This window comes from Rhopalosiphum maidis, chromosome 1 (assembly GCF_003676215.2).
Source record: "Rhopalosiphum maidis isolate BTI-1 chromosome 1, ASM367621v3, whole genome shotgun sequence".
Taxonomy (NCBI): domain Eukaryota; kingdom Metazoa; phylum Arthropoda; class Insecta; order Hemiptera; family Aphididae; genus Rhopalosiphum; species Rhopalosiphum maidis.
The window spans coordinates 68878886-68903084 of NC_040877.1; the positions used below are offsets into that span (position 1 = coordinate 68878886).

Consider the following 24199-nt stretch of genomic DNA (forward strand, 5'->3'; position numbering starts at 1 on the left):
GGATTATGGTTTCTCGGTGTATATTATATAGAGGATAATTAACCAAGCATGCTTCTGCCGTTTTTTCTTTAACGATGCATTTATTCAAATTCTGATTTTTGAATTTATTAGTGTACTTAAGGATCACCATATTTTTAAATACTTATTTTAGACCACATTTTATGGTAAGTATTGTTGAGTAGATCATTTTTTTTGAAAATATTTATATACCTATATAAATTTAAATTTAAATCAGTAGTTTCTGAATTATTAAAATTAATGACTAAGGATAATAGTCCTTAATAATGGTTTTACATCAAATATAATGTATAGTCTAGTACTTATATTAGGCTCGGAGAATTATAACAAATTATATAAAATGTTAATGGATTAATTTAAATATATATATTAGACCCAATCTTCTAAACCTATATATTTTATTCTTAGTGTAGATAATAAGTTAACCTAGTTTGAATTTCTTCTATTTATGATTATGATGACACAACAAAATCACCCTTTTAATAGTTAACATTAAAAAGGTAAATCCGAGTTTAAAAAAAAAAATAGTTACAATTCTCCTCTAAATCTAAATATTTGAAAATATTGTCCTTATTAAACACTAGAAAATATATATATATAAAAAAAAAAAATCATTATTTGAATAAAATATGCATTATTAAAATATGTTTGTGGACTGCGTTGTATAAAATTGCAGATGTCGCGTGGTTTGTACGTGTATAAATATCATATAATATAATATAATATAATATAATATGTCTGTAGCGCGAGAACCACGCGATCGGTTGAGCGGATCGAGGCGATGATGTGTAGCGAAAGGGTTATCGGTAAACGTCTGTCGCCTTTGTCAAGTAGAAAACAAGAATTCAAACGTTAAAAAAAAAAAAACCTACGAGCCGGGCCGGATGCCGAAATTTTTCGTAAGGACAAAACGTCTTCTTTATCACCCGACGATGACGACGCCGACGCTTACGTGACGCGCTTGTCGATATTGTGTCATGCGGCAGATAACAATATCATGTATCATTACACTGTAGCAAGATATATCGACTTTCCGTAGGTCGTGTAAGTACCCGCGGCGAGGCTGGCTCGTATGTGCGTACTCGAAGTGGCGCGGCCCGTTTAATTATTTTTTTTTCTGGGTAAGATTTCGTTGGGGGAAAACGCACGGAGGAGGGCGGCCGCGGTGATGATAACGTTTTGAATATTATAATATTATGTCTATTTTAATATGTAATAAATAGTTATTACGCGAGTGTAACTGGGAGATGTCACGTGGAGTGGTATATATATATTTATTTATAGGCGCGTTTTTATTTTACGCGGTCGGGTCGTGTGTATTCTGTGTTTCCGGTGTTGATGTGGCGTCGGTGGCGGCGCGGGGACGGTTTAGTTTTGTAAATAATACGGCCAGTACAGCGCGTTGAACGCTATGAACGCGACCGGGAACAGTAGTCTGGAGTATTCGTCGATTTTTCTCGCCAGCACTGTGTTAGTTTCTGCGGACGTAGAGTAGGCACACTCTTGCTGTAAAATTTTCTTGACCTGTTGACAGAACACACACCACGAGTTATTATCGGTATACACTGTGAACACCACTATATATTACATATTATATAGGTGCTATGTGCAGTGGGTATAAAAACCAAAGGTCAGCTGCAGCGGTAAACGAGAAACTATATGCTCAACCCAGCGATGGCTATTTTGGGGCGTGTGTGGTAGAGTATAACCCTCATCCTCCAACCGAAAAAAAGGTCTGATATAATATTTTTAGATTAGACTTTATATTAAAAATGTAAATTAATTATCGGACAGTAACATTTTTTTTTCTTTTTATGTTTTACAACATATACAGGAATGGTGTTTTAAAATTGACACATTCTGTTATTGCCGAGTACCAAAGAAAAATAGAAAATACATTTTCTGTTACTTAGGTACCTATAAGCTAACGATCGACATTAAATGAGTTATTATTTAGAAAACAATTATTAGAAATAAAAATGCAAAAAGAAATGTTTTATTTGAAATAGAAACGGTTCGCGAATCTGTTAGGATTTTCTACGAACGAGATTTATATTATAATAATATTGTGGTGGAAATTGTACAGCTCCACAATCACACAGACCATTTTTATAATATGTATAATACGTTTGATCAACTGTTTGTTGAACTGTCATTACCACGCTGACTGGTATAACCGGTGATGAGGGTAGATTTTCGTCGTACGGTTTTGGGCCCGCGGTGCCACCGTTCACCGGTTCCGTTAATATGTTTCTTAATATGTCTGGTCTCAGTTTTCTCCACATATAGTTAACCACCGTGAATTCTAGCAATGCGCAAAACACGAACGCTGTAAACATATAGACTATGTAATAGCAACGATATAATTTGTGGGGGGAGTAGATTATTAGGTTATAAGTGTAAAACAAATGTATAAGTGATTATTATTTAATATAATGCCCATAATAAATAATATATTAAATAAAAAAATATCTGTCTCACAAATTGCACTCATCAGTTTACGTTTAACTTGGTTAGTTTTAATATAATAGTGAATTTAATTGTTATCAAACTTAAAAATTAAGGACATTATTGTGTATATTTTTAAAAAATGTTAAAATATTTATAATTTAAAAATGTTTATGATAGTTATGAATCATGGCATCCTTAAATAACGACTACAATAAAGGTTGCAAATATTAAGAGCAATTGAGCAAATAAATTTCTTTGCGAGGAATAAGTCTATAATATTTTACTAGTGATAGTTACAAAATAATTTGAAATACTTTCTTATAGATTTTATTATTAATATTCATGAGATTGAGTATTTATTGCACCTAACCCCTAAGATGTGGAGATCTGCATATTATATTAATTAAACAAATAAATACTTAAATGGACAAACAAACCTTTAAATAGTGTTTGGTTAATTTATATCGTTTATGTGTTTAGGTAGTACCCGTGTTTACACACTTAAATGATATTGTTTCGTACCTGTACACGTGCCCATCCACACGTCTATGGCCTTGACGTAGCTGACTTGCGGTAGACCACTTTGGATACCTGTGTAAAATACATGTGCGGAATAGAAAAAATGTTAGCAAAATGGAAACTGGATATTGACATTGAACAAATATTTGAATAACAATAATATCATATGTGGTCGAGTGCACCACGACGTACCCGAAGATTGAGAACCGACAGCTAGCAGAGTCGTCACTCCCAGTGTGGTCCGGCCCGGTACGGAGTCGACGTCCATCCAAAATGACACCCATGAGATAACTACAATCAGCATGGTAGGCAGGTAACTCTGAACCAAATGGAAGCCCACGCTACGGCTTAGATAGAACTGGGCAACTAGACAACTGTAATTGCCTGGAAAAAATAGAGATTTTTTATTACGGTGTTGATATCACATTAAAATGATATATCAAACGTAGCTCGAGTGTAATGATGATTAATATACATTATACACGTAGATTCACTATATTATGATCATTCTCATTTTTCCTCTAATAATTAATAGATTATAAAAATTCTAATTTTTGGAATTATAAAGTTTATTTATTTAAAGACCGTATTTTAAAGTACTTGGAATTTTTATATCATTTAAGAAGTGTCTTATATCAATAAACACTTTTTATTTTCAATCGAGAATCACCCTTATTTTTTTTAAATTGTTATAAGCCTATAACTTTTTTTCTTTAAAATGTTGATTTATCTAAATCGAAATTCGAATGAGTTTTTTTGTAGTTATTTAATTATGTAACTAAGGATAAATAGGTCTATAAAATAATATTTTTGAATATTGAAAAATTTAATTGATTGGAAAATAGTAATTTGACTATTTTAAAATTATAATAACTAATAAATCTATTTACATTTTATAATTTGTAAACATTTTCTAGGTATAACATAAAAAAAGTATTTACAAAATTAAAATATTACATATTTTTCGTATAACCATTATTTAAAGGATCATTTAACTTAGTTCTTAGTTTATAATAACATTTTTTTTAACGTTTAATAAACAAGTAATTTCGTCCAAATTTGAACTTAAAATGTCTATGAAAAATAATTGCCATTTATTAAGTTTTATTATGGTTCCATTATAAACTATTATTATTAAGAATCTTGTATTATATTTTTAAAACTTAGATAGAAAAATAAAATTTTTATACATATTTAATGTCTTAATATAAATATAAGAATAACCTATGTAATACAAGACGTATTATATTTTCAAAAATTTTGAACCAACAAATAACATTTTATAATCAATTATAGAAAAAAAAAAAACTAAAAACTGAAAATTTACCATGCTTATAAAAAGTCTATAAAAGAGTTAAAATATTTTATGAATTATGTGAATATTTGGTGAAAATTTCAAGTGTTAATCTAATTTAAAATACAACAAAATATCAAAAATTGTTTGAGATGAAATAGTTATTTATGGATGAATTTCCAATATCGTAAAGATTTGAATTTCAAATACTTATACTTTATTTTTTATTTTTGACCTACTAAAGTACCAACTAGATCCAATATTCTACCAGAAACCACCCTCTTTTTATAAAATCGAAGTATTTTTAATGCTCCAAATAATATTAATAGACAAAAACAAACACATCACTATAAAATCAATACACTCATCGCTCCGCTTAGATATTAAAATATGGCTGAGTATGCTTAATCAATCATTAATTCTGCAGTATAGTTTAATATAGTACAGCATCGCTTGTATTAGGTATCTATTATTTATTTTTGAAATAATCTATATCCGCGTCAGTTTTCGATATTAACTGTCTTAAAAATCGTTATTAAACATTGTAGTATAGTATACTACCTGCAATGCAGTGGATATTTTATTTTTATACTCTATATAGGTTTCAACGAAATTTCACGCGATACTGGTCCACATTAAATCATTTAAAAAACAAATGCAGAAATGTAGAAGTTATATTGTTAAAAATTGTGATGAGTGCAATACATTCCACGAACGGTAACTATAACATATAATGGTACACATAATCAGGACTTAATCTTTTTTTTATAAAAAAAATTTTGATTTTTTAAGTTATTAAAGTTTGATTTACAATACATTTTGTAGTTTTAAAATTTTGAATATTATTATTACAAAATGATAACTGATTTTCAGAATTATCTGAATTGTATAGTTAAACAATTTAAAATAAGTCAAAATCTATAATAGGTACTTACGACGTTATTCATAATTATATAGTGATAGATAATATACTATAGATAGTGTACTACACTATCTGCAGGAGTCTATGCTGTAATATTAAAATGTGTATATGACAGGCAACAATAATTGTTTTGACTAATTTACGCTATATCATGTAATTGAATATTGTAATATTCAGGGAACTGTGAATGACCTATGCATTGGATATAATATTGTATTAATATTATTTATAATAATTTAATATAATATATTTTATAATTATTCATAGTAATGTATTTTAATTCATTGAACATTTTTGGAATTTAAATTTGATGCACGCCTGTTCGATGATTGTGATTACGAGTAATTTTTTCATAAAATCATACTCATAGTCATAATGAACGACGAAATTCTGGGGGTGCTATAGCCTTAACAGATTTAGGTACTTCTCGTTGGAAATATAATTTTCCAATCTAGTGTGCTTTACTTCCACAAACCTTGAGGGCGAGATATCTTGCCATCTCTAAAAGTAACTATGCTATCAGGTGCAAGTGTTTTGGTAATCTAGAAATACGCATAATTATAAATAATACTACTATACATGGATGGATTTATCATTGAGCACCATATATACCACTAACATGACACCCGAGGTGTTTACTTTATGTATAGGATTCATCAATTATGCTTATCTCTCATCCTTAGATTTTTTTTGTAGATGTCATTGTAAAGCTGTTTCTTACGATATAATGCAAACTTATATTTTTAAAGCGAGAAACCACTTTTTTACAGTAGGTATATCATTGAAATACGCTGTTGATAAGTATAAATTCAAATTAAAATTAGTTATTAAAATGTATGTCCTAAGAATTAAAATATTTATTTTTCATACATTATAAAATAAAAGTAACATTTAGACATTTAGTGTAGAACTTATTACATCGATCATTTTAAATTATGTAAAACGTTAAAGAATTAACATTAATTATTAATTATTATATTGTATAACTTATTTTAGCCTTAAATTATCTAAACTTCTATAATTATAGGCTATAATATTGGACTATTTTAATTCCTAATATATAGGTAACTCAGAAATCATTGGTTCAAATTTAGAATGATAAATCAATATTTTCAAAAAAACATCTTTTTAATAATTTATAATACAAATAGGTGGTAATTAATTAAAAAAAGGTTTGAAATTGGGTATCGTGCTGTTTTATATTAAGTGGATCACATTAAAGGATGTGTTAAATTTGAATTCAATCGTTGTGTACGAAAAATAATTGTGAGCGGAGACGGTCTATCAAACTATGTCGGTAAGTATATTTCATGTTATGTTTTTTGATATTAATCTTACATAAAGAATAGGTTTGAATTTTTATTGAAAACATCGTACTTGAAAATGTCATTGAGAGTATAAAATATAAAAATATAACGTACAATTTTAATGCCCTCACGAATAATGTTTATGAATCACAGCAAAATAATGATATATTCATAGTTTAACTTAAAATATATAATTTCGTTAAAATTTGAACTTTAAATGTGTATAAATAAAAATTATGTTTATACACATATTTTCAAGATTTTTTTTATTTCAGTATGAATTACTTATGAGGGACATTGTATTAAATTTTCAAGCCAAGGATAAAAAATTGAATAACTTATATATTTTCAATTGCAAAACAACTTGCAAATTTTCTACGTAATTTTAACGAATTTTGACAAGATTTGAACTTAAAAAGCTAAAAAAAAATAAATTACACTAATGTATTTTAAATATTTTAATAAATGTATAAGAAAAACTTATGCCGGATCTTTATATCCCTGATGGCTGATGCTGTATGACCGAATGAAAGGGATATTTATCAAAATTTATAGAAATACAATTAAAAAAACATTTTCAAATTTCAAATGTCTATAAATAACTCAAAAATAGTAGAAATGTTTTGAAAATATTATAATGTATATATATATATATATATATATACATATATATATAGAAAATAATTATATGAACATTTGGTGAAAATTTCAAGTACCCATAGTTATTACAATAAACTATAAAGTATCGAAAATCGTTTGAGGAGCAATAGTAGTTATTTTATAAATCAATATCCAAAAATGGTCATAATTTGAAATTCAATCAGCTCATAAAAAAATAATATAATTTTTCAATACATTTTGTTTTTATACTATAAATAAAAAACTTATGAATAACCTTCTTTTAAAATTTCAAATCTTAGATATAACATATAAATAGAATTTTTTTATGAATTTCTAATTACAAAACAATATCAAAATTGTTGAGATTTTACGTCGAAATTCCGAATTAAACACTTATTAAAAAAAAAATATTGTGATTATTAATATTTGATATTTTTGTATTGGTAAATGAATAACTTATGAAGTGCTTTATTCCACATTTTTAATTATTTTTATAAATATACCTTATCTATATATAAAACAAAAAGGAAAATTTAAAATATATATAAATAACTCGAAAAGAGTGAAAATATTTTGTTTTTTATACTATGCGTAGGAAATACTAACATAAACATTTGGTGAAAATTTAAGTATTTATAGTATCTTACATAAAAAAAAAAATAAAATTGTAGGTATTTTTTAAATACCCGTTTTTTCTTGTTATTTTGAAAAGTGTATACTTGTAATTTTTAATTTTGATTCCTTTAAAGTAAAACTAGATTTAATTTACTACAAGTGCTTGAAAGTAAAAATTGATGACTTATAAAAATAAAAATCACATTATTGTAACATCAATAAATATTTGCTCTGCTCAGAAACTGAAAATAAAAAGAGTTTTTATGTTCATATAATACATTGAAGACAGCATAGAAATCTAATTATAATAATAATTGTTTTTTTGTAAGTTGGTACAATGTACATTTTAAAATAATTAGATTTAAATACATTATTAACGTGGTGGGGGGGAATGTAGTTTAAGCATGCTCAATGAATCTCCTTGTATATAATTAAGCTTATAGTGGCTTCATTTGTTATTTTGTCCACGACTCCAAGTCCTGACAGAAGAAATCCGCAAGAGATTGATTAATTGGTGGACTCCCTATCTATCGTATAACTAAACATATAGCAAAATGACTATAGTATTAAGTGCGTCGCCTAGATCAAGTCGAGTCTGCTTTTCCACGGCACTTTATATTGGAGAATGTTCGTGTAGTAATTTATTAAATCGCCTGCCGTGAAAAAGCATTTATAATTATATTATAGTTGTACGTTATACTAAGATTATTTCATTTCTCCGGAAATCTTAATTTTCTCTGTAAATAAGAGTGCATATTTTATATACTCTATAACACTTTCCATCAACTGTTTCGAATGTGTTCTAGCCTTTTGACCATGGATATTTTCTATTATACTGATGGGTATCTCTTAGTATTATGAACAGGAAGAGAAAGATGATAAGACAACGATAAAAAAAAAAAAGAAAAGAAAGAATAACAGATTTATAGAATCCGGAAAAGCGAAAAATACATTGATTTTACAATGACATTCGATTAGTTAATTAAGGTGACAATAAGTACCATCTATTCTTAAAACAAGTCAGCCGATTCGTTTTTATTATTTCTTGCCGTGAGATATATTATAATACGCAGACGAGATTCGAACTTTACCATTAGTGCTTATGTACATTAGATCTTTGATAGGTTAACGAGTTATTTTTTTATTCGCAAATTGATAATTGGAAGTGCAAGTATTATTGTATATATTTTAAGCAATTATTTTAATATTAAACATTCATTATCTTGAATTCTACAAACATTATGTAAATATTTATTTTACATATTTTAAAGTTACTATTTTTAAAAAATAAACGATAATTTTGATCGGTATTAATTTTAAGTTATTATTTATTCAAGAGACAACTAGAATTTATATTTTTATATACCTATGTTGAATATTTTTGTGAGTATTTTGAAATATAAAGATCGAATTTTGAACTAGTAGGTAATTGGTTATAAATTTATAAGTACCTATTCAAAGCTATGATGAGCGGAGTGTTGTGGCACTGTATGTGTATCCCACTAATCTGGTTATCTGAACTTTAAAATACTTATCTATTTCCATACCTATCTATTTAAATGTGTTGATATTAAAATAAAAATATTAATGATAAAATATATTTAAAATAGTAAAACAGGTAAATTATTTACTTTTCAAAAATATTGTTAAGTAATTTCTTCAACAATATTGTATTTTCTGTTAATTATCTAGTTAGTATAACATTTATCTTTATATATATATGTATAATTATTTTATATGTGTATATGTCACTGAACTTTTTTTATGGTTGGACAAATTTTGATAAAAACGTTTGTGCGTGTTTGAGCGGGTACCCGGATGGTTTAGATTTACAACTAAATCCAGTAAGTGACGATAAATCCGGATTCTAGGAAATGTTGATGACATGTGAAAATCTAAGATACCAATAATGATCTCGGGAATCACTCATCCAATTATCATAAGATTTTATAAATGAAAGATCACTCTACAAAGCATAGTTTTATTGTCCAACTCATTCACGGAATATTGAACGAGAAAATATGAATATACTAGTGACGCCATCTGTTCAGGAAAATAAAATTTAAATAGATATGATACAAAAATTTTAAAAATTTTAAAACTTTTTCTTTGGTGAAGTCGAGTTACAACTAGAAAAATCGTCAATATTTTATTAACTTTGATTTCATCAGCTTGTTTTAAAATAATAATAATAACTACAAAAATGTATAAAAAAAGTAAACAATTTGCCAGTTATAATTTGCAACTTATAAGTATACTAAACCGAGATACAACAATGTAGCATAATTATGTTTTCGTTCGTGCAGATAAGGTTTTAAGCCATTTCTGATGCTATAAGTTAATTAACAATCGAGTAATTCATTTTTTTAAATAATCTGCAAATACGTACATAAAAGGAACAGCATATTATAGTCTGTGAACGACGAGTATAAAGAATGAACCAAAGTCCGAACAAAGTTTGAACCACATAAGACTTTTATAATAATAACTATTTTATGATAAGAAGCATAATTTAAAGGGCAACAAAGAGCACAGGACAACTAGTATTGTATAATATTATGGTATTAAATATGCTTAGTATGAATAAATTAAAATTATATATTTAATATTTATATGTGAAATTTTCTTTTTTCTTATTTTATTAGCTACTATTGCATAAAAAAATTGTCAAACAATAATATGGTTTAATAACAGGTTATAAAATTCCGAAGGTTGAAAGATAATATTTTGAAAAAAAAAACAGAATATCATAAAATTTACTTATTGTGCCATAAAAAAGGTATAATTAGTACTATAACAACCGGCTTTTATGATGCATTATTTTGATTTGAGTTATTTTATTTATATTGAATTCACGAACTACTCTCTTGAAACTTTTTGCACTCTCTCAACAGTTTTAATTTTTTATTATTATTCGTTATACTTAACAGTATAATTCTATTATTATTAAAAATAAACCCTTTTATTAAAAAAAAAAAATAATTAATATTAGTTTTAATTGAAAATGTGTTTCTATAACCGAACAAATCATCAATTTTTATTTTTTATTTTCAAATTCATATTGTATTTATTTATTTATTTTAATGATTCATTATTAACAATGCACAAGAAAAATGTATTGATTAAAATAAATAAATAAAAAAATGTTCAAATTAATTCTCAAGTATAAACAATTCAAATAAACTTTTCTTAATCACTTAAAAAGAAATGTTGAAATATTGAAAGTAGAACTCATAATAAATATATATGATAGTATATTGTAGGCAAAGATATATGATTATTATCAAGAGTTTGATGGGTAGTTATATTAACAATATCCGAATGGTTTATTTTTGATTTTAAGAAAATATATTTTTAACTGCTTATAAAACTATTAAAGATGCTTCGTGTTTTCGGTAATACCATAATACGTAGAATATTATAAATTATTACGTTATAGTATTGAACTAATTATATAAGAATGAAGTAAACCCAAAATAGAGTTAGTATATTTAATACATTATTTCAATGCATTAATATAGTTATATAATTAGCATATGGTGTACGTTCGAGTACGTTTGCATTCTTAGAAATAAGGAGGTTAAATGGTAAAAGAAACACAGTGGCGGCGCCAGGAACGGGCCATGACCCTACATGAAAATGCCTGGCCCTACCACTAGCCTAACCTTAGACATTATATTATACTCATTTTTAATTTTTTGTGGCCTTACCTTATAATTGTTAACTTCCTATTGGCCATACTAGAGAAAAAATTCTGGCACCGCCACTGAAGAAACATAACATGTTTTTTCCGTTTTCCGCTGAATAGTACATTTTTTAGGACACCATATAGTATTTCCATAATAGGTATTTTATTAATAACATCACATCACCATACGTCATTGATATAACTAGTATAAACACAGTGATAGTCTGGCTATTCACCCTTTCTGTAAGATTATTGCTCGTCGTAGTAGTTGTTTATTAACTATGTATCTTCTAACAGTCACCTCATGCTAACCAGAAACGTGCTAATTCATCAAATGAGTAATATCGGTAACAATAGCAGTGTCCTGCACAACGATCACTACAAGAATATCAAATAGTTAAGAAATAAGAAGTATGACACTGTCATAATAAACAGTTTTTTTACTCACTATACTACTTACATCTCAAATATAGATGAATATAATATAATATAATAATATAATGTTTGTTTGATGACGGTTGGTTCATCCATATTATTATTTATGAGAGGGTATTTACTATTTTGTTCTTATAGATTAAGAAAATAAACAAAATGTATCACATTATTTTTACTTAAAAATCAAAAGCTCACCTTGTTAACATACTGTTTCTATAATAATAAAGAAAGTAAAATTTATAAGAATCATAATAAAAAATATAAAACCATTATAATTTTCATAAGGCTAACGCAAATAAAATAAAATAAAAATACAATTAAAGTTGAAATTGTTAAAAGTAACCTTGGGTTTATGTAGTAAATAAATCATGCTGACGCACATGCGGTATGTAATATTTATTATGCGTTTTATAATTTACTTGAATAATTCAGGTGCCGATCAAAATTAAATGGTTATTTGAATGTTTTTTTATAATTTTAAAAATATACTTTTTATATGTATACGAGTAGATACTATAGGTAGGTTAATTATATTTTGAATTTATCTCTATAAACATGACCTGTGTTGATATTTTTTCGTATAATAATATTTCGAAATACTGCGCTGTGCCCTTAAGTATTTAAAAAAACATAAGGCAAATAATTATTATTTTTAGTTAATGGACTTCTCGTTTCTCGTGTTAAAAATTGAAGTTTATATAGGTACATTTTTTTCTCAAATGTCCTGAGGTTAGCACAACGTGATAAATATATTATATTAAGTAATTTGAAATTGTTTTTAATAATTAGAAAAAACGTTGAATTTTATTTCATTTTCAGGCAGGTACGACGTGTTTTGACGTCAGTCATTATTTTAAATGTTCACATACAAATTTCTGAATCTTAATACAGCCAAATATTGTACCATTTATCATTGGAATAACGGCGAGTTAAAAGTTTCGGAATTGATGGATTTATGTATGTGCTATTCAAACACTAAAAAAAGTAACGTCTACGTACAAAAATTGTTTTTTTAATAATATATTATATCATTACACGGATCATACATTGTTATCGCATGACATAGGAGACAAGAGAATTGAGACTAAGAACAAAAATAAAAAATTTATCGAAACGATAAGTCTATTTTTCATATACATGTCATAAACGTGTCGAATAAAACGTCTTTGCGGCTTTTCAAATTTTTTTTTTGTGTTCGTGCTTCGTAACAAAAAACTTTTCCCTTACTAATCTTGTATACAATATGCAATATAATATTATATTCTTCGCTGCGATTTCTTTTGGAATATTCGTGTGATAACTATCAGGTAACCCAACCGTAGTATAGTCGGCTATAAAATGTATTTAAACACAAAGGTCCCTGTTGCTATTAGTGAAATGCTGAGAGATAATGCCCAAGAGACTTAACATGAATAATGGGCGACCCTTAGCGTATTGTGTATACACGTATTTAAGTTCGTTTGATGATCGTAATGTGTAGTTACTATTTATCTGTAATTTAATTTTGAATAAAATTATTCGTCTTAATTAACGTTTGCTCCGAAATTAATATGTTTATATTAAACTGTTTGGTTAAGAAGCAGTGTGCGATGATGTCTCCTACATAAAGTTATTAATAAATCTACACTGAAACGAATCGTTACTACAGTAAATAAGAAAAAAAACAATATGTGCTCTTGTACAGTTTGACTTATGTATACATAGTTATAGAACGAATCTTTTATACAGTGATGTTTTAAATTGTACACAAAATAATGTATACCGGCCATGATTTGTATATTATTATCTTCCAAAATTATGCAGCTTTTAAATTGCTACATTTATTATCAAATAGAAGGTTTTATACATTTTTTTCTGGTCACGCGTTACTCTATAGAACTACACTCCACTGCTATAGTTCATAAATTATTATATAACAGTACAAATAAAGTTTGCATTTCGAACGCTAGACATCAGCTTTTTAACATCTCTTTTATTTTATGAGTCTAATTTTTTTTGTATAAAAACCCAGTTAATTCAATATTTTTTATACATGTGCAAATGCATGCTATATAAATATGGGTTTCATGCTTATTTAAATGTAAAGAACACGTTGAATTGCAAAAAGGCTTTTGTACTGATTTTTCTATTTAAAAAAGCAAAATACAACAGAACAGCTTAGAGGGGCTCTTATGCTGTAATAATAATTATTATTGTTCAGCAGACTTAGTTTTAAGTTTTAACGTAAACTGCGAAGATGGTTATGTATGATTTAGGTTCTTTTAGTTTTTTGTATACACAAAACATATTATGTATAATATATTTTTTTGTAGTAAATTCACTTTATAGTTGTCATATTTATAAAGAGCCAACGTGTATCTAATTTAAAACTTTGACCAAATGGTTAAACAAAATGTTTTATCTTAAAAAAGTAAATTTAAAATAAAATTATTTTTGCGACTAATTCAAATAAACGTAACAATCGTATGTTTTTATCAAATCATACCTTAAACATAATATCAATTTTTGTTTAATTATAATGATTATTATAAAGGGTGTTCAATAAATTTGGAAACGGTCATTAGACTAATTGAGACTAATAAACGATAATATGATATAATTAATATGTTTATTATTCTACATTATAAATAAATAAATAAAATAAAAAAAAATCAATTCTAGGTAATTTATGAATTTTATAAAAATAAAAACATCTCCATGTTCCCATCCTTAGTACAAATATTCGCTATTTATTTTTATTTTTAATATAAGTATGTCAAAATATGAAGTATATTAATATCCATAGAATTTAGATACTTTATAAATTATACTACGTCCTTTGTATGTGTTTATTACTATTTTTCCCATCTCTATATTCATTGGTACAACCAAGGTTCATTTTATTTTTGATAGGTCCCTCCATATGATTTTGAAAAAAGTTTCTTGAAAACAATTTAGGTTTAATGAGTAAAATCTAGGTGAAGTAAATATTCAAGATATGTTGTCTAAAATTACAATAAAAATTATGTAATTATGTATTGCGTATATTTACGTAGAATTCGTGAAAATAATCCTATATTTCGGGGGCCAGGCATACAACCCTTCATGCTTAGTTGCGTCACCGCTTATATTATATAAATGTGATCCGACGATATTATTCTAAGACTACACTCCTGAATAACAACGCGTTAAACGAAAACAAAGTCCTAGTTGTCAGTGATAATTGTTAATATTATTTAAAAGAAAATGTACGGATAATGGTTAAACCGAAAATGGTCTGTCAAAAGGATGACGGTGTTTAATTTGGTTAAATATTGCCTAAATTTGCATAAAAACGAGAAATAAGTTATTATTTAAATTTGTGTTACAAAACACAAATGACAAGGATAAGACTTTTAAGATCAATATCATTTTCTCGATACCTACCTACGTACCTAGTTGAAATCTACAGAATGTTATTTTAGCATTTTTTTTTTTAATCATTCAAATTTAATATATTTAGGGTGATTAATCAAGAATGCTAATTTCCATTTTGTCATTAAAAAATAAATGTTTTCAAATTCTGATTTTTAGACTTTTAATATATTTTAAAATTATTGAGATTTTTTGTACTATTTAAAAAGTGTTTTAGATCTAGTATTTACTATAGTTGGATCATTTTTATAAATTATTAATATTAATCACTAGCATTTTCAAATTATCATAGACCGCATATCTTCTAATGCCAATTTTATGGACCTATTATTGTAGTAATTACACAAAATAACTAAAAGATTATTTGTTTGAATCTTAACTTTACAAAATACTCAAAATATACAAAAAAATTATCTGTTAAATAATTTACTGTTTAAAAAGAGATAGAGCCAATGGGGGTTTTCATTTGAAAAACGGAAGTTTGTAACTCTATACGATACTTACAAAATATATCAAGGATTCGATAATTCCAAAAATTAGATTTTGAATAACTGTTATTAAAAAAAAAAAAGAATCAAAAATACTTGACGAATTACTGTCTATTAATTTACTTCTATAAATTGCATTTTATAATAACAAAGAATATCTAGTACGTACCTATTTGAAAAGATTCTTGACAGTCGGAAGGCACGATATTTACAATTTCAAATTGTGGCATTCTCAATCCTTTGGCCATTAGTACAGGATCTGTATTTTTCCATTCCAATCGAAGTTCTTCAATAGTTTTTGAAACTAAAATGATTTCAATAAAAATAATTAATTTTGTATTAGGTGAGAAATAATACTCTTAATGTGTAAAAATAAAATATTAATGTTACCTGGGACCATGCAAAAGGAATAACTGAAGGTTTTATGTTGTACTGTATATTTATATAAATATAGATGTATTGATATACTTATGAGTATAATGCAAGGTCGTACCCAGAAAAATATGTTGAGGGGGTTGAACCCCCAGGTAAGGCTTTGTGTATATGTATTATGTATATAAAATTCATATCATTAAATTGAAATATGTGACATTTCTGTCAAAACATTGATAACTGTTTTATATCAAATTACTTTTAAGTTTATGTTTTTTTTAAAATAATGTGATACATGTGATATAATTGTGAAAATATTCTAGGTTTTTTTTCTGAAAAGTCTATGTTTATATCATTTTACCAAAATTTTATTTTCTAGAAATATTTTTTTTGTATTTTACTCATTTTAAATGCATGAACAACAAAAAAGTCTGGTAATTACTATATCTCTTTATCTAACATTTTAAGGTAGTTGAATTTTTTGAAACGACGTTGATCTTGTATTTGTTGTTTCGCATATATTGTTTTCATATTGTTTCGTTCATAATATTATACACTACTAAAAAAGTAAATGTATGAATATGAATTTTAAAAATTCAATTATAAACATACTGAGTATTTCAAAAGTGTATGGTATATATTTTGATATGGTACTTATTAGTAATATTAGTGTCTAGTCAAAATTAATGAAATCACGTTTCAAACTACCTACATATGTAGGCGTTTAAACATTTATTAAGAAGATTGTCCTGTCCCTAAATATCTTTGTTTTGTTTGTCAACAAGATTATACTAAACGTGTTATGTGGTTGGTTGGTGGTCTCTCTTACTATATGTTAAGGTTTGAAATTAAATTGTTCATTAAAATCTAAACTTCAATGTTTATAAAACTAATTTATTAAGTTAGTATTTTTGGTCATAAGTTTTATGTAAATATTGTTTGGGTTATGACGTGTCAGGCTAAGCAGTTTTTGAAAGATTATAAACTTTGTGATCAATTTATTGTTTGCTAAATAATGGTTAATAAAAGTAAATTAATTGTAATTTATCATTTATCTGTATTTAATATTTATATTCAATTTTATTTATATATGCTGTTTTTAAACCAAAACATGTGTTACCATATTTACAGATGGTTATATTATCAGTGAAACTATTTATTAGTTTTTTTAGATTTATAAGATAATAAATTAATAAATCAAATTATTATTATGATTATAGTCACTGTAACAGTGATTCTTGGATACTGTATAAAGTCTAAAAACTTAAAAGATTGACAGATAAGTACAGATAACAATAATTTGATTTCCGTTTGTTACATTTTTAGATCATACATTAGTATATATATAAGTATAATGGTTTTCAAAAGCAATTTGTCAATATAATATATCGATTTAGAAGACGTTTCAATGTCTACAAAAGGAAGTTGGATTAGATAAATTAAAGTGGCACACGTTGAGGTTGGTAAAAAAGATAAGTAGAAATTAAAATGGAAAACAACCACAGAAAAAACAAAATAAGATGGACAATTATTTAAACCAGAACATAATACAACACTTAAAAACTTTGGCATACGACATTAACATTTGAGTATATTTTTAATGTATATTAATGTAACTTTTTTGATATAGTTTTAATTATTTTAATTTTTAATTTTTATACATTTTGTATAAAATTATTATTTTAAAAACTCTTAATAATATATAAATAAAAATAAATATTAAATACATATTTAAATACTTTAAAAATTGTATTTGATTTGAAACATAACACCTAACTATAATAATAATCTAATTTATTATCTTATTTAATTATTTTGAGATAAAAAAATTTTAATTTAAAAATGCATTATTTTTAATTAAATTATTACGTCGTATAGATTTCGCCAAATTTATCGGTTACCCTTACAGAAATGTTTGTAGTTTTTTTTTAAAACTTTTTATATTATAATTTTCTGTTTTTATTTTTATTTATAATTATAATATTTTTAGTTACTTCTCTTTTTTATGTGTTATTACAACAGTATTAAATTTCGATTTTCCAATGATTCTAAAGTTTTAAATTACAATTATCTTTGGGAATATTTTTTTGAAAATATTGACTGTTTTGATACAAAACTAATAGTGTATTAACTATTCTTATTTAATATTTAAATTGAACTAGAAATAAAAAGGATTTGTCAATATATATTTAAGCATATATGCAATTTTTATCTCTGTCTATTACTTCAGTTTAAAATATTTAAATACTAAATTATTATAATTTATAAGGCATTAAGTCTAATGTAAAACCAATGAACAAAAACAATATTTTTTGCATAACTATCTTTTTGTTTTTTTCAATTACCTATTAGATGTCATATGTAAATTGAAAGTCAATAAGGTAGTTTAACAAACAGTAAGGAAATGAAACCAAAAATTGACAATCATACACAAATATAATATAAAGTAGAAGTATGTTTTTATTTACATATGTTAAAACGAAACGAAGCATAACCAAACAAAAAACCACGAATATTTCTTGAGACAAGCTGGGTTTATAGTGAACCAAGTCAACTTGTATAACCAAACTGAATATTCTATAATAAATTGGACAAAATCACGTGAGTGTTAATATTTAGTAATAATAAGAAATTTAGCTTAAAAATATTTTCAAAATATTTAGTATGGATAATATTTTAGTCCTTCTGTTTGAAAACTACTAAAATAAAGGTAGAAGTCAAATTACAATTAAAAAAAAAAAAAAAAATAAATGAATATTTGCTTTTTCTAACTTCAGCATTTAATTTATAAGAATTTAGATATTAAAGTATATGAACTTCAATGTCCATGGAAAACAGTCTTTTGTATTTTAAATTGTGTGTATGGTTATAAAAAAATAAAAAAAAAATCGATATTTATAAATCTAATTATTTGCTAAATCCGGATGTACACATACAGAATAGAACTTCTTATTTTCCAAGAATACGTTGAGTAAAACTGATTGAAAATACAAAAGTTAAATAGTTTTCATAAAAGCTATAAAAGAAAAATGTTCATTTAGAAAAATTGTGGAATAAAAATAGTGTTTTAAAATTTAAATTCCAATACGTAATTGAAATTTAAATTACAGAACTAAAAACAAAAAATAATTTGACGTCAATGTTTTTTCAACGTTCAAATAAATTGTATCTTTTTCCTCTGTAAATAAAAAAAAACAAAATGTAAGATGTAAAATAGTTTTCTGACAGAGTATGATTTCCGAAAACACTAAACAAAAACAAAATCGTAAATAGAACTTGTCTAATTGAAAAAAGAGGCTTAAAATAAATGGCTTAGTTAACAAGGCTTGGCTTCGTTTTTTTCTTTTTATATGAATACCTTTATAATTTTAATTTATTATCATAATAAGTATAAACTTTACAGAATATTATTTTTGTGTTACAAAATATTTTTATATAATATTTAAATTTAAAGATGCGAAAATATCTGTATTTTTCATATAGCTAATAGTAAATTATGATTTTAATAATTTACATTTATATTTACATTAGAGTTAATAATTTACAATAGGTTTATTAGTCTAATAGAGTAGTAAATATTATAAATAGCATTTGTGTTGTTTTCCTAGAATGATGGTATACTGCATGATGATTGAATAATAATAAAAACAAATTAATTAATTTGTTATGATTAGGTACAATCATTTCTAGATATATATAAACTTATAAACATGATTTTAAATGAGTATATTATTTTTTCAATTAACTGTAAAAAAAAGCTATGTTATTACAATGGATGCTTCAACTAGTTAAAAAGATTAATTATTAGAAAATAAATTAAATAATTAAGTTAAGAAGCTTAAAAAATAATTTTAAAATTAGCTGTAACTTTGTAACAAGTTAAACGATAATCATAATTCAATGCAATGAAGGATATTTTTTTTTATTATTTATTTATAGTATCTTTGTGAACTAGGTATTTCTTATATTCTTATCGTACTCAGGTTTATTGACGTTTTAATCAGTTTTATAATTGTTTAATTTTTATAAACATATTTATCATTAAATATTTATTTGTATCTCGCTAACGAGTTTCTATAAAACCATATTTACATTCGTATTTTGTCCTTACCACATTATTATTTTCACACGTATTGTAATTTATACAATTTATTTTGATATATTTTTTTATCGCAACGTGTCAATTTTTCTTTAATCACATTTTTATTAATTCTTTGTAGGTAGTTATAATAATAATATGTTATGAGTATTATTACCGTTAGATATAAAATTGTATTATTTTGAAATTAAGTAAAGTTTTTCGGATTTCCTTTGAAATAATACTCTAAATATAATTCACCCTCTCTTGGCACATTTACTTCAAAATCTAAATCACTATAAATAATTTCATAAATACATTGAAGTGGTAGTGCAAATCTCAATAGCTATCAAACTGTTGCAAACTTGCAATTTAAACAGAATTTATTTTATGATTCAAATATTTTTTTATTTTAACGTGGTCGGTTTTAAGTGAATGTTTCTATTTTAAACTACTTTATTATTTTATAAAATAGTCATCAGATTGTTTCACTGAAATGTTATAATGGAACTTACAACTGGCCACTTCCATCGTGCAAATTTGGTTATCCAACGGAAATTTAGACAAGTCCATCATACATGAAAATGTCAACTTCAATCTGAAAAAAAAATATCGTATAAGTAATTTTAGGTTTTAATATACACAATTCTGGAATTAAAGAAATATGATTGATAATCAAGTATTATTTATTAAATATGTAGTGAATTTTAAAATCTTTAATCTCTGTCGATAGTATTAACACGACGTATCGCATTACTATATATTATTTTCGAAATATGTACTAATTTGTTTTTAAATAAACTTTCATTAAAAAGTTATAATAGAATTCAAATATAATTTTAAATATTGTTAAATATTTAAAAATTTCATATTATAAGAAATAAAAAAATAATTAAATTTATGTAATTTGTAATACAAGTTATTATGACATAGTTTCGGTTGTTAATATTGTTATATAATATGAGTTAATGCATCATATTTAACAATTTTTTTATTTAAATTTAATTTTCGTTGATTGGTTACATTTCAATTAACTTTTACGTTTTTAATGCATCTTAACACCATAACGTTATTTATGCCTGACTTGTTTTTTTCTATCTTACAAGAAAAACGTAACTCAAATTATGTATTTTTTATTTATTTATTATATAGATTGCAATTTACCAACGTTTGTAATAATCTGAAAACATTCAGAGTATTTAAATATATTTTTAAAGTGTATACTGTATAGTCATTTTTTAAATTACTATTTACTTTTTGCTGATCCTACAATGCTCCTTTCTACTACTGTAGACTAACCGCACAAATATTTTGTTAAATTTATAATTAAATATTTATGGCTGTCTTGTAATTACACAATTTATAATAGTATAAATTCAATTAAATTATATTTACAATGCACGTCTTATTGACATACAATCATTAATCATTATGCAATTTAATAGTAATTAAAATGTGTATTTAGTAAATAGTTATTTTCAAATATTAAAACTATACAAAGATAATATTTTGATATCAGATATATTATAATACAACTTATAAGTTATAATGCAATTTATATAATATTTTGATTGACATCAGTTACATAGATTGATAATTAATAATTGTAAGCAATTATAGTAAATTAATGTTTATTTTGTGTACGTTAGACGTTTTTATGCGCATTCGTTGGTGGCATACAGAAAGAATACAGCGAAAAGAGAACCAATAATATGGTATCAGGATAAATCAAGGGGATGCAAATTGAAGGACATGGTAAATTTATAGAGAAAACGATGGGAAATTATTTTCCACTAAAATTGAAGATGTGATTGTGAACGTAAAATTTTAGTTGTTAGAATATCACAAGCAAATCGTAAATCTACATACTACGTATCATCATGTAATCATCTCGTATAATTATTTATATTTGGCGAAAATAGACTCAGTATTACGTTCTTTGTACCATGTATCTACGAAGAGGTTAGAAGACCATCAAAAAATACATTTTGCATATAAAATTAATTAATACAAAGTTATTAATATTCCTATAGTAATATGTACTATATTGTAGCTGATTAAATACTAAACAACTAAATTTCTAATTTTAATATTTTAGTTACATTAAAAAAATTGACCAGATTTTAAATTGAGTTGTAAAAAAAAAAATAGAATATTATACTTGAGTCTGAATTTGAGTGACATTTTACATTAAGAATTCCTACAAATTATTCTTTCCATATTTATTTATTTATTAATTTTAAATGTTTGAATTTATTGCAATATAAATTTTAGTTATGTATTTTAGTGTTAAGTAGTTTAACAAAGCATGGTGACATTTTTACGAAATATCATAAATTAGAGACAAAAGAAATGTGTTTCCTTAAAAAAATTAGTTGAGTTCTTTGCTATCAATGATGGAAAGTCAATATCCCAGTAAAACGATCCTAAATCTTTGACAATACTTGTACAATAAACACTTTAAATATTAAAAAATAAATTTTGAGAATTTAGCACAGGAGTAACTAAGAGGAAAGCACTGAATGGTATACGTCATAGAGCACTAAGGAGTCAGAAGACTGTATGAATGTACGATTTAATTGATTTGTTAGTGGAAAACACTAAATCAAGAAGGGAGATATTATTAAGAATGTTATTAATTTGAACCTCTTACAACCAGAAATTTGTCTATAATAGAGTCCGTGTATTCAAGGCCAGAAATACTATTAAACTAGGTAACCTGGAAAAAGTTAGTCTCCACACACTATATCAAAATCAAAATCAAAATTCGAAGATTGTTAAATCTGGTCTATTGAAATTGTATAACTCATTTCTAAAAATATCAGAGCTCGTAGGAAGGTAAACCTTGGCTAACAGACTAGTGGTGCTACTGAAATATAGGCATAAATATTGTTCAACGCCAATTACAATTGTGAAAATCGTTTTTCACAGCTATCAATGCCCCATCACTGAGATGATAATCACTAGTATAAAAATTCTTATCGTATCTACAAATTACATAGCCATGAAGCACCAACTCAGAATTTGCAAGATTCTCAGTAAGCCAATATTTTCTATTAAAATTAATATGTCACAAGTCAATTAATAGGACAATATTTGTATGGAGATAATGAAATTTCGTGAAAAAACCACGCACATTTTGCTAATATGTATTTGGGTATTTATTTTAAATCAGGGACTGGAACCTTAATGATTTTTACGGTTTCGGTTAGATTCCTAAAAAAACTAAAATGTCGGTTTCGGTTTATTTTCAGTTTTTAAAAAAACTAGTATTTCGATTCCGGTTTCTTTTCGGTTTTTAAATTTGGGTTTCGGTTTTTTTTTCCTAAAAATGAAAAATACGTTTCCTATTTTGATTTTATACTTCTGTCAAAAAAAATTCGGTTGTGTCGAATTTTTAAAAAAATGTTATAAAATATTAGTAGAGTCAAATAGCATCAATTATGACAGGTCAATACTCAATAACAATTTTCAACCAGATATTCTACCAATTGTTTAGGTCAAAGAAAAAGACTAAATAAGTAAAACAATTACTAAACCCTATTAATGTTATGTATATTAAACATAATCCTGTTTTAAATAACCCTTTTTATTTATTTTTTTAATTTTTATACCTAGTTTATATTTTAATTGTTATGTAATATATATATTATTTACTAATTACCACTTATTGTATCAATATTTGGTATTTCAAATTTTAAAATATCACCAACTTTTTATTTATTATCACTACATACTATATCGATAGTATACTATTTACTCTATTAAAACCGAAATTAATCGTAAAAAACCTTTAAAAAAAAAGTAACGGTTCCGGTAAGGTTCCGATTTTTAAATTAATTATAAAACAATCATCAGGACGCATGTCCTACGTATGTTTGAAATACGATTGTCAGTGCTGATGGTCATTCAATATTACAACATATTATATCGTACACAATAAATTGTTTTTCATTTAAAAAAAAATATTCAAGTCCGGGGGCGAGGGAAGTTTGAAT

At 25.3% G+C, this 24199-nt stretch overlaps 1 protein-coding gene across 1 annotated transcript in view; it reads right to left on the reverse strand.

Moving 5' to 3' along the window:
- Nucleotides 1–325: 325 nt before the first annotated feature.
- Nucleotides 326–24199, reverse strand: part of LOC113548152 (glycine receptor subunit beta-type 4-like) — a 211258-nt gene continuing 187384 nt past the window's right edge. The window contains exons 5-10 of the mRNA XM_026948874.1: nt 20717–20799; nt 15921–16055; nt 3181–3372; nt 2992–3060; nt 2178–2347; nt 326–1542 (exon numbers count right to left, since the gene is read on the reverse strand). Coding sequence (XP_026804675.1) covers nt 1387–1542; nt 2178–2347; nt 2992–3060; nt 3181–3372; nt 15921–16055; nt 20717–20799 — 805 coding nt within the window. The 3' untranslated portion in view covers nt 326–1386. The remainder of the gene's footprint in view (nt 1543–2177; nt 2348–2991; nt 3061–3180; nt 3373–15920; nt 16056–20716; nt 20800–24199) is intronic.